The 12,197-nt window shown below is 42.1% G+C and overlaps 1 protein-coding gene across 17 annotated transcripts in view; it reads left to right on the forward strand.

Moving 5' to 3' along the window:
* The window catches only part of C12H2orf76 (chromosome 12 C2orf76 homolog), an 80,993-nt gene that overhangs the window by 56,667 nt on the left and 12,129 nt on the right, over nucleotides 1–12,197 (forward strand). For 2 of the 17 annotated variants that reach the window (XM_077956121.1, XM_015109919.3), the window contains exon 6: nucleotides 2,369–3,005. The exons of 14 other annotated variants lie outside the window; for them this stretch is intronic. In XM_077956121.1, coding sequence (XP_077812247.1) covers nucleotides 2,369–2,445 — 77 coding nt within the window. In that variant the 3' untranslated portion in view covers nucleotides 2,446–3,005. 17 annotated transcript variants of the gene reach the window in all.

A 12,197-nucleotide genomic window follows, 5' to 3' on the forward strand; every position in this document is an offset into this window, starting at 1 on the left:
TGTAGAGGTCTTAAAAATCATTTATAATTGGTTTTCACGTAAATTGGCAAATGAATTTGCAGTATAAGTCCCTGAAATCATTCTCTCAAACATTTTCCACAGAGTTTTACAGATGTAAGGAAACATTATATTCTACTTCTGCTTAAGGACCACATTACTAAAATTTAAAACCCATTTAATGTTTTACTTTTGAATGTTCAGAGTAAATTTTAATTTGTGTGTTTTCCAGTTTGTTACGGGTGAAGAAATTTTTAAGTCAACCTGAAGTATTATAGTTTAACCCATTTGTTTACCTAGATTTCCTGAAAAAAAAGTACAGTCTTCTGAAAATAAAATCTTTACACTGCAGATTCTCATTCGGAGTCTACATTATGAGAGCTAGCATAAATGCCCTATGTAAATAATGGATTGATGTTTAAGTTAACTGGACCCAGGAGAACCTATGTGTCAAAACAGAACTGCTTAGTCTTTGCTTCCCATCAGCTTCTCTGAACCTACTATTGCTGAAGAGCCACACAACATATTAGTTTCTCAGAAGGGGTTCAGATAAATGTCAACTGCAGTAAGTGAAAATTGTAATTACAGTTAGTGTGGATTGAGCAAAGTGCTGTGTGGGCAAAGCACTGTGTAAAGTTCTGTATGTAAATAGCACATCACAGATAAAACCTTGCTCTGTGATTATTAAGAACAGGGTGTCTTTTGCTCATTTTCCATTAGAAGGTTGATTAGAATCACTTGCAAATTATATAAGTCTACCTCTGGGCATGCTTCCCTTCAAAAAAGGAAACCCCAGGAGCTTTTTGTATAAAGGATAGATTTACAAATATCTTTGAATATTGAAGTTTTTGAAGCTCCCTTTCTTGATTTTCTTTTTCCCACTGATTCCAAGTGTGGAGTCTTTTTACCTCTTCTTTTAGATGCCACTTTCTTGTAAAATTTAACTGTACCTTAACTTACTGTTGGCACAGGGTGCATCTTTTCCCAGCCCCTCCTTATTGATCTCCAGTTTCTCTCTGCTGTATTCCCCACAGGCTCCTTGTCATGCGAGGCTGCAATCTGATTTTCATCTCCTCAGATTAAATTTAATCTTGAAGATATAGTAAGGACTGGAATGAGGATCTGTGACTATGGCTGGCTTTATTTTCTTCTTTTGACACTTGTTTATTTTCTGTAATGAGCACGGGTAGCTTATGATTAACAAACGTTAAATTTGATATTCTTGAAAACAGCAAAAACATTTTTAATGAAATGGCATGCTAATCTCATTAATTTCATTGTTTTGTGATAAAGTCTAATGATGAGATGAGAGCTGTAAACTAAGAGACCAGTAGTAATCCTTGGCACCCTTTCTTATTATCCTATTTATTTGACTTGGAGAGTTTTACTTGTCTGTTTTTAGAGAGTATGTTAATTGAGTACTCAGTATTCATTACGAATAATCTTGACTGTTTTCTTGTGGAGATTCTGAAGGCCCTTTTGCTCTTTCTGTAAAAGCCAAGCAGACTGTATTAACTTCTGGTTTAATTTAAAAAACGAATGTGGAACTTGTTGGCACAACACCTTAAAGAATTGCATGTTTAATAATTGGAAGGCTTTCCATCAGATTTGTCTCTAGCCTGAATTAATAATGTTGCTGACTTACTGTTTTAGAAGACGCAGTCCTTGACCTGCTAGGTTGAAAGAATTGTGACTGCTCTGAACCTTCATGGGTCCTTTAGCGGTGCCATCTCCCCTGTGAATAATTAGAGGTATTTGAAGGTATTGAGGTAGCAGCCAATTTGTGTCTTTCACTTTGCATATTGTTGAAGCCACATGAATTAATTATAAGCAGGGCAAAAAATTAACTTCTTCAGACACATATTTTGATGGGTCATGAGGGAGAATGTAAAGTGATCTGTAAAATATTCTACTGATCCTCTAAGTATTAAATTATTATACCTACAGGCTAATTTCAGGGGGGAAAAAGAGTTTTCCCTCCCCTTCCTTCAGTACCTGAGTAGCATATTTGAGAAAAAAAATCAAGGTTTTTTATTTCCTAGCACTGTAAAGAGTACTACAAATGAGCAATTTTATGATTTCCTGAAAATCAGATTCTTGCGTTAACTCTTGATTTTAATTTTTGGGTTGTTTTTTTTTTTTTTTTTTTTTACTTTTAAATCATTTGAGCTTTCAATTCTTAAAACTTCACCTGAAACTTCCTGTTGATTTGGTAAAATTCATTGTGCAACCCAACAAATAACTCATCTTTTTCACTTTAGGCATCTGAAGCTATTCTAAAATACCGAATCAAAGTCATATGGATTTCCATACTTGTTTAAAATTGAGATTTACATTGAAATCTTGTTTTCTATTTTGTGTTTTTTTTCAGCCAGTGAAACTGAAATTGCATTCTTCTGTGAAGAAGATTATAAGAACTACAAAGCTAATCCCATTTCATCCTGGTGAAAACATCGCGAGGGCTTCCTTTTTGCATACCTGTATTAAGCTTTTTATTCCACTGCTGAGTTTGTGAAATTGACAAACAAATCTTAAAAAATTAATCCCAGGCTCTACTCTTTGAGCTAAAATCTGGTGATTTCTTTCTCTTTAGGTCTTTCTTTCCTTCCCTCTTTTTTTTTTTTTTTTTTTTTGAGACGGAGTCTAGCTCTGTTGCCCAGGCTGGAGTGCAGTGGCCGGATCTCAGCTCACTGCAAGCCCCGCCTCCCGGGTTCACGCCATTCTCCTGCCTCAGCCTCCCGAGTAGCTGGGAGTACAGGCGCCCGCCACCTCGCCCGGCTAATTTTTTTTGTATTTTAGTAGAGACGGGGTTTCACCGTGTTAGCCAGGATGGTCTCGATCTCCTGAACTCGTGATCCGCCCGTCTCGGCCTCCCAAAGTGCTGGGATTACAGGCTTGAGCCACCGCGCCCGGCCCTTCCCTCTTTCTTTTTCTTTGTTGTCGTAAAATAATATATTACGAGAAAAACATTTGATTTTTTTAAAGGGAAATAAATTGTTATTAAAAATTATCGTGGAATATTGATTCTTAAATTATCATTTATTTTCTAAAATTAGGAATTATTTTGGTGACTTGCATGTTGAGTTCCTTAAAAAGATTGTAAGACTAAGATCATACTGTTTATTTTATATTTTTTCTGTAGTTTCTAATTAGAGCAACTGTTACTGTCTGTGGCTACCAGAAATTCTGAATTTCTTGACCCTCATGGCTACCTTTTAGCTCAGGGTGTGTGATACATACCACCATATGTGCAACTGAATTGTGTATATTTTAGGGAGGTTTTATGATGTAGGAAGGTTACTTTTTTTTTTTTTTAAAGTATCGCAGCCTATACAAGTAATGTTGCTGATTTTTTTTTTTTTCTTTTCTTTCTTGAGCTGTGTTTTCCATCTTCAGGAGCAAACTGTCATAGAACCAAACTCATTTATTTAGAGAGAGGAAGTAGCAGGATGCTTGCACTTCTGGAAGAAAATTGTTCCTTGAGAACAAGTCTATGTCCTGGAAGATACATTCCTTCTAAATAATATAATACTTGTGGTTGCTGATCATGGCTGACCACCAGCACGTGAGGAGTTACTATTTCAGAGGCCTTTCAGTCAGCCTGCGTTTAATCAGAACTCCTGGAGAGCTTAGCTAGCTCTGCCATTGCTCCCTGAGTCCTGGAGGGCTTAGCTGGCCCTGCCATTGCTCCCTGAGTGCTGGAGGGCTTAGACAGCCTTGCCATTGCTCCCTGAGTTCCGGAGAGCTTAGCTAGCTCTGCCATTGCTCCCTGAGTCCTAGAGAACTTAGCTGGCTCTGCCATTGCTCCCTGAGTCCTGGAGAGCTTAGCTGGCTCTGCCATTGCTCCTTGAGTCCTAGAGAACTTAGCTGGCTCTGCCATTGCTCCCTGAGTCCTGGAGAGCTTAGCTGGCTCTGCCATTGCTCCTTGAGTCCTAGAGAACTTAGCCAGCTCTGCCATTGCTCCCTGAGTCCTCAGAGTTGCCAGGAGGACAAATTGGTTTCATTATGACCACGTCTAACTTAAGAAAACCTATTATTTTTTAAAAATAAACTTTGAAAGTCTGATTAACATGATTAGAAGATGCTTTGCTTTATTGAAAAAGTTAATAGGGTCTTCTTTAAAACAGAAATTCTATTTATTTTACTCATTATTTCATTCAGGAGCAAAGTGTTGAATACACAGATGACATAGTTTTTGGGGGAGTTAATAAAGAAGAAAATAAGACCCAGTTTTTGCCTTAGTAAATGGAGAAAGACATAGTACAATCAAACGATTTTAAGAATAGCAGAAAAAGCTGCCATCAGAGCGTTGTTGACAGAAATTAGTTCTGGGGTTTTTGTTGGTTTGTTTTGTTTGTTTGTTTCTTTGTTTTTAGAAGTACCAGTTGAGCTGTGTCTTAGAAGATTGAATAGGAATTTTTGCTTAGAAGAAAAGAAGGGAAGGGCTTACTGGAGGAGGGAGTAGCATACACAAAGGCAAAGAAAGAGCTTGAGGTTTCAGGAGAAAGCACAAATTTTAGTGTCCCCGACTTTTATAGGTGGTGCAACTTAATGATGTTTAGACCTAACAGTGGTACAAAAGCAATAGGCATTCAGTAGAAACTGTACACTGAGTACCCATAGAACCATTATGTTTTCCACTTTCAGTGCAGTATTCAATAAATTACATGAAATATTTAATACTTTACAATAAAATAGGCTTTGTGATAGATGATTTTGCCCAACTGTAGTCTAATGTAAATGTTCTGAGCATATGTAAGGTAGATTAAGCTAAGCTGCAGTGTTTGGTAGGTTAGGTGTATTAAATGCATTTTTCACTTATATTTTCAACCAACAATGAGTTTATTGGGACTAACCCCATTGTAAGTTGAGGAGCATCTGTACAGGAGGGCAAAGTGCATGGAACAGAGTAGAGGAAGATAAGGCCAGAAAGGTAGGTTGAGGTAGGCCTTACAAGTCATGCTAAGGAGTTGGAACTGTATCTAGTAGGTAGATGGGAGCCAGTAGCATGATTTAAACAGGTGTTTGATTCCATTTGTATTTTAGCAAGTGAGCTTTGTCAGCAATGTCCAGATGGCAGAAAGACTTAGAAGACATCACTGAGCAGGTGACGTTTGGAAGGCCTGGCTCAGGGCAGGGACAGAGGGGAAGAAGAGGAGCGGGGAGGTTCTTGGTGTTACCATTTGATCATGCATTCCGTGGCAAATGTGACGTGGTAGTTAATTTACATATGTTATCTCATTTGACATTTACCACAGTTCTTCAATGGTAGCATGTATATTTATAGATGAAGACACTGGGGCCCAGAGAGGTAAAGTTATTTGCTCGAGAGAATGCAGTAATGTGCAATGGAATTAGAACCAAGTCTGTCTTAAAATTCTGACTTCCCCCATTCCATACTGCAGCCTCCCAGTGGAGACCTGAGGTAGAATGACCTTAGAATGTTTGGGACCTGGTGAATGCCTGGACGGGGCTAGTGTGGGGAGGGAGGAATGGAGACTTCAGTGATTCTTGCTGGAGTTGAGTGGCTGGATTAATGATGGTAGCAGTAACCCAAATAGGGAATTCAATAAGTAGAGGTTAAAACATATTCCGTTTGTTTGCTTTGCACACATTCAATTTGCATACCAGGCTTTTTTAAAATATAAAATTAAGCATATCTTTACCTGTGCATTTGTAAGTAGATAATGTAAAAATATGTATGTATAGTACCTTTTTGGGTGTGTGTTTTTCTTATAAAAGGTACATATAGGCTATTTTCACTTATAAACAAGGAATAAAAATCAGAAATAAACCTATAGACAGCAACCACCAGAAAGAGGCAAAGACGGATTGTTTCCTAAAGCCTGCAGAGCGAGCAGGGCCCTGCTGACATCTGGATTTCAGACTTGTAGCCTCCAGAACTATGTGAGAAAAGACATTTCTGTTGTCTTTACAATAAATACAAATACATTGTGACTAAAAAGGACTTTTACCAGGAATGGAAGATTGGTTCAATATATAGTTTTCAAAATCTATAAAGGAGAAAAAAATTATGTTTATCTCAATAGGTGCCAAAAGGCATTTGATGATATTCTTGCTCATGCATATATACAAGTTAGCAAGGGAAAGAAATACCCTTAACTTGATGAAGGTTGCTCGTAGGAAACCTACTTAATGCAGAAGTGTTTCAGCAAATCTGTTAGATATGAATAAGAGGCTGCGGGTGGGTGCGGTGGCTCAGGCCTGTAATCTCAGCACTTTGGGAGGCTGAGGCGGGCAGATTGCTTGAGCTCAGGAGTTCGAGACCAGCCTGGGCAAGAGGATGAAACCCCATCTCTACAAAAGAACAAAAACGAAAAATTAGCCAGGTGTGGTAACTTGCGCCTGTAGTTCCAGTTACTAGGGAGGTGGAGGTCAGAGGATCCCTTGGGTCAGGAGGTCAAGGCTACAGTGAGCTGTGATTGCACCACTGCATTCCAGCACAAAAAATATGAATTAGACAAGAATGAACACTATTGCCAGTACTATTCAGTATATTTCTGCAAGTCTTACTGTAGCCAGTACTGTGGGAAAAGTAATGATTCTCAGATATTGGAAAGTAGTAGGCAAAACATTCATTTGTAGACAATATGATTGCAAGAGGATTAAGTTTTTTGAAGTAAGAGACTTCAGTGCTGAACCTAAAATGTATTGTCCATAAAAGCTATAAAATAGTGTTATTAGATGAGTATAAAAGACCTAAATAGAGATAGATTACATGTTTATAGATAGAAGATACCTACCTAATCCATAAGTAAATGCAATCTCAATCAAAATCCCAAAGGATTTATCATGGAACTTGACAAATTGATTTTAAATTCATTTGGAAGAAAAATATGCAAGAATAGCCAAGATCAACTTGGAAAAACAAAAGGTAGGCTAGAAGAATGGGTGGTTGCCTACCAAATGTCAAAATATATTCAGTGATCAAAACAAGTTGGTAATGATACAGAACTAGATAAAATGATGAATGCAATAGAATATAGAAACATAAAATTTACATGGAAACAATAGCTAATAAAGGAAGTATTTGTAATTATGAGGAAAAGAAAGATTACTTATACATGGCCAGGTATTTAAAAAAACAAGGGCCCTACTTCATACCATTCACAAAAATTTCAGATGGATTAAATAACAAACATGAAAAACAAGATGATGAGTTTATTAGAAGGAAAAATGGATTATATTTGTGACCTTGGGGTAGAGAAGGCCTTCTTACAAAAGGCGTATGCCACAATTTCATAAGGAGAGTGTGTTTGTATTAAGAATGACTAAAAGCAAGCCAGGTGTGATGTCCGCCTATAGTCTCAGCTACTCAGTAGGCTGAGGTGGGGGGATTGCTTGAGCCTAGGAGTTTGACACCAGCCTGGGCAACATAGTGAGACCCTGTCTCATTAAAAAAAATGCATTAGTAAAAACCAAACCAAAACCTGTATAGAAATCAAAAAAAGCCGAAAAAATTCATCAGGCAATTGCCATGAACATTTTGACATATTTCCATCTAGGTTATTTGTCCTATGTATATTTTTTTAGTGTTTCTGATATTTTTCATGTGTTTTAAGTCACATTTGCTTTTTAAAACAACCAATTCTGGTCTGAGCATGGTGGCTTACACCTGTAATCCCAGCACTTTGGGAGGCTGAGGCCAGTGATCACTTGAGCTCATGAGTTGGAGTCCAGCCTGGGCAACATGGTGAAACCCCATCTCGACAAAAATTAGCTGGGCATGGTAGTGCATGCCTGTAGCCCTAGCTACCTAGGAGGCTGAGGAGGGAGGAAGACTTTAACCCAGGAGGCAGAGGTTACAGTGAGCCGAGATCACACCACTGCACTCCAGCCTGGGCTATAGAGCCAGACCTTGTCTCAAAACAAACAACAACAACAAAATTCTGAAGGTTAAAGTAAAAATCCTGTTCTTGCAAAGTCACTCCTTTGCGTAGCTTGGTGAGCATACCTTCAGACCTTTATTTTTTTCTTTTTGCACATATGTTATTTAAACATATAGGTATGCATTTTAAAGCTTTGTCATTTTGTGCATTTCAAAGCGTGATCACTCTCTTAAATACGGTTGAGAAGTCTTTTTTTTTTAAATCACCGCTATGTGCCAGACACTGTATGTATTTTATATTATCTCATTTAATCCACACAGTACACTGTGATAGAGCTCCGAGGAGTCCTGGTTTCCCCATCTGTGAGATGGAGGAGATAATAAGGGCCACTTTGTAGAGTTTTGTGATCAAGCGGGACATTGCCTACAAGGCACTTACGGACAGAGCCTAGCAGGAAGTGAGCGCTCATTACGTGTCTTCGGGTGCTTATTGTGAGAGTGAGTGCAGCAGCAACAACTTTATTTTAGAGCAAGGAACCCTCACCCTCAGAGATTAAGCCACTTGCCCAAGGCCTACAATCTGATAAGTCGAAGAGCAGGTCTCTTCTGGCTTCAAATCCTACTTTCTGCCACTCTTTGAAAACAAAGGGAGTTGGGCACTTGGAGAAACATGGTAGAAAGGTGGTCAACCACGGCCAAGAGACAGTTCCCCATCGCGTTGTTGATGCCCCTTAACATGCATTTTTCTGTTTCTCAGGTGAAGAGAACTTGCCTTTGCCAAAGGAACACATGGGCCCTGGTCCCACAGGTTGGGCCAGGTTTCATGTGACTTTGAGGAACTTCTTTGCCATAGCCAACGGGTTTTCTTTTCCTTCTTTTTCTGCTTGTCCCAGACACAGGCAGGAGAGATGGTGATGTTCCTACCTATTTGGACACCCAGAGAACTGGCCTGGCCTGAGCCCCTTTGGAAACCTGCTGCTGATTGCTGGGGACAAGAGTGAAGAGCAGGAGCTTCCCCATTTCTGCTAATGCATGTTGGGGCATGCATGTCCTTTAGCTTGTGCATATGTGAGCCTGTAAGGGTGACTCCCAGGCAGGGGCAGGGACACAGGAGTTACTTTGCAGAAGGGATGTCCCGCTTCCCTTCCGAAGACTGAATGTTCTCACACATGATGAGGCAATGCCGGTAACTCTTTGGGTAGTGTACAAAACCCTCCATTTGTTTCTAGGTTATTTTAAAAATTAAGAAATCTCACTTTAAGGCAGCAGACAGAATAAAAGCCAGTCTGCCCTGGTGCAGAACAGTGCCTGTGTGGGCTGTCTTCCTGGCTTAGCTGGGTGTGGCTGACAGCAGAGAACTATTCCCAGCAGAGGGCTGAGTTGGGGCTGTGAGTGGGGCCTGGGACCAGGTCTGAAGTGTCCAAGGCCTGAATGTCCAAGGATCTGTACTTGGACCCCTCTGCCCACTACAGAAGTTGTCCAGCAATCTTGTCATCTTTTTCTCACTGTGCATGTACACATGTGTACATGTATGCATGCATGTGCGTTGGGAGAAGGGCTCTGATTATTGGTGCTGGGCAGTTTCTCCGTATTTTACTTTCAGAAACTCTCATGATTGCTCAGAGTAGCAAAGGTAATTGAAGTGGAATATTGACTTAATTGGTCTGAGGTTAATATTTTGAACTGCACCATCAAGACAGTGGGCCTTGCTGTCTGCAGGCCTGGAAAGAACCCATATCTCACGTGGATCCACAGCACGTATCTCATGGCCACTCTGTACCTTTCACTCTGCACTTCTAGCATTTATAGGAGTGGAAGAGGAAGGCACGGTATTCGTCATTTCTTTCCATCAAAGGAGACATATTTATTCAAAGAATCAGACCTGAGACCACTTTCCCCATCCCCAAATGTGCATTTTGGGCTAGAATATGAGCATAAGAGTTTTGATAATGGCCTTTGGAGGCTCATTTTTTGATCATTAGTCAGCGAGAGGGTCATATAGTTGTCATGACTTAAACATGCAGGATGTGTGTTGTGCTGCTCGACGATGTGGTTTCTTAGGGAGCAGTGACCCTCCTCCATTCCGTGCTGCTGCCACTTCGGCTTAGTGTTCAGTAAATAACGTCATTCGTAGGCCGCGAGATTTTAAGATGGAGAAAATCCATTTCAGGTCCCAGATGAAGTCACGTGACTCTTTCAAAATAAGTAAGGGCAGACTGTTTTCGGGATGCGGCCTTAGAGACTCAAGCTTTTGGTTTTAACTTCGTTTCTATTACATCCAATATATAGGGAAAAAACTGTCGTCCATAATGGTATTCTTGTGATCTATCAAATCTGGTCAATCAAAGCAGTCACCAGAGCACTCTTAAGGCTGTGACTCCTTCACAGGACTAAGGCAAGTCCCCAGGATGGAGGGTGGCAAGGGCTTCTTCCCCTCCATCTGTGACTTGGTGGGGAATGAGAGCAGTAAGATCGGGAGCGGTCATCTTCAATCCACTCAGTGTTAATTCTGTTTAGCAAAGCACAACAACCTCATTTAATTTCCTGATCAGTGCCCCTTCCCCCTCCCTCTGTCCTGTGACCTTGAGCCTTATGCCATCGGACTACACATTATTGCCATCCCCCAACCTTGTTGCAGACACCTGCAGGCCCTGTGCCACTCTCCCTTATTACCTGATGATTATAGTTCCTGGCTCACCGCTGCTGTCTCTCGTAATTCAGGATAGATGTAGACTAGCCTTCCTGTACCCTAGGGCCTCTTAGGTCATTGAATAACTCACGGCAACCTTCTTGTCGTCTCTGTCTCAGCCACCTACTCCTAGAGGCACACCTTTGCTGTAGTCATTAATAACTGCACCCTAGTCCACAACGCTATCTCAATGTCCACCTCCCATTCTCTGACTGTTCTCTCCTGTATTTCCATTTCTCTGCCTCTGGTGCCCCCTCCAAGGCTCTTCAATCCCACCTGAACTACACTTCATTGATCCTGCTGTCTTCTCACCGTCCCACCCCCGACTTGAGATCCTCTGCACCTTCTCATCAATCTCTGCCTAGACCCTTGCTGCCCTGACCCCTCAGGCCCCAGGCCTAACCCTGCCATGCTCCACCTTCTCCACCCGCACCCGAACCGCTGCACTGCACGTGGTGGGGTGGAGGGCGAGTGCTGACTGGCAACGCTGTCGGTCATGGCTGCTAAGCCGCAGTCAGGTCCTCACGCTACCCTGCAGTTCCCCTCGCTCTCCGGGTTCCTTTAGGCCCTCAACCCTGAGACCCCTCCTCTCACTCCCAGCTGCTGTCCTCACTTCGGGCCATCCTAGACAACATGCTCCTGCCCCCGGCCATGTCCCCCACTTGCCTTCCTGTGTGGGTAGGCGAGCGAGTAGTGCTGTCTGTCCTCCCTTGTGCCCAAGCTCCCCTCCTCTGGAACACCAACGAGCACACTTCAGCGTTGTCCTCCCTCTGGAACACCATCAAGTTCTGTACCCCACCAGCATAGGGACAGCTCACCCATCGAACCCTACCACAAGAGTCACCCCATCTTCCCTTCACAGCCAAATTCCTGAACCGAGTTCTCCACACCCTCTTTCCTCCATGAGGGCTTCCGTCCAGCTCTCTGCTGAGACAGCTCTTGCAGGGTCACCAAAGGTTCCTGTTGCCACAGGAATAGGATTCTCTGTCTTGGAATTGCTTCACCTCTCAGCATCTTTGGACACACAGAATCAACCGACACCCGTCTTGCCCACACTTGCTTCGCTTAGCTTCACTGGTCACTCCTCCCCATCTCGTTTGCCAGTTCTGCCTCATCCCTTAACCTTTACAATGTGGAAGGCCCCAGGGCTCAGTCCTCTGACTTCTCTAATTATATCTTCTCCCTAGATGACCTCATGCGTGCTCCCAGCTTTAAATAACAACTAAATGTTGCAGACTCTGGATCTCAGTCCACAGCGCAGCTCCCTGCCGGAGTCCCCGCTGGGTGCTCCCCATCCCTGGTGAGGTGGCTGATAGGTGTCCTCTGATAGATGCCTCAGATGCTAACACACCCCAGCTGAGCCCCTGTGTGCCTTCTCCCTGAGGCTGGACCATGCTCAGTCTTCTCCACTGAAGGACATGACCTCCAGTCCTCCATTTGTTCAGGTCAGAAACCTTGGAGATATATCTCTTTTTTTCTTTAACCCCCACAACCAGGCCATCAGCCAGTTCTGTCTGCTCCACGTTCAGAGTATATCCAGGGCCCAGGCTTCTCTCACCTTTTTCACTACTACCACTGGGCCCAAGGCACCACCATTCTTACCTGGACTATTGCAGTCACCTTCCTTCTAACTGGCCTTCTTGCTGTCACTCCTACCCCACT

This window comes from Macaca mulatta, chromosome 12 (genome assembly GCF_049350105.2).
Source record: "Macaca mulatta isolate MMU2019108-1 chromosome 12, T2T-MMU8v2.0, whole genome shotgun sequence".
NCBI classification, from domain to species: domain Eukaryota; kingdom Metazoa; phylum Chordata; class Mammalia; order Primates; family Cercopithecidae; genus Macaca; species Macaca mulatta.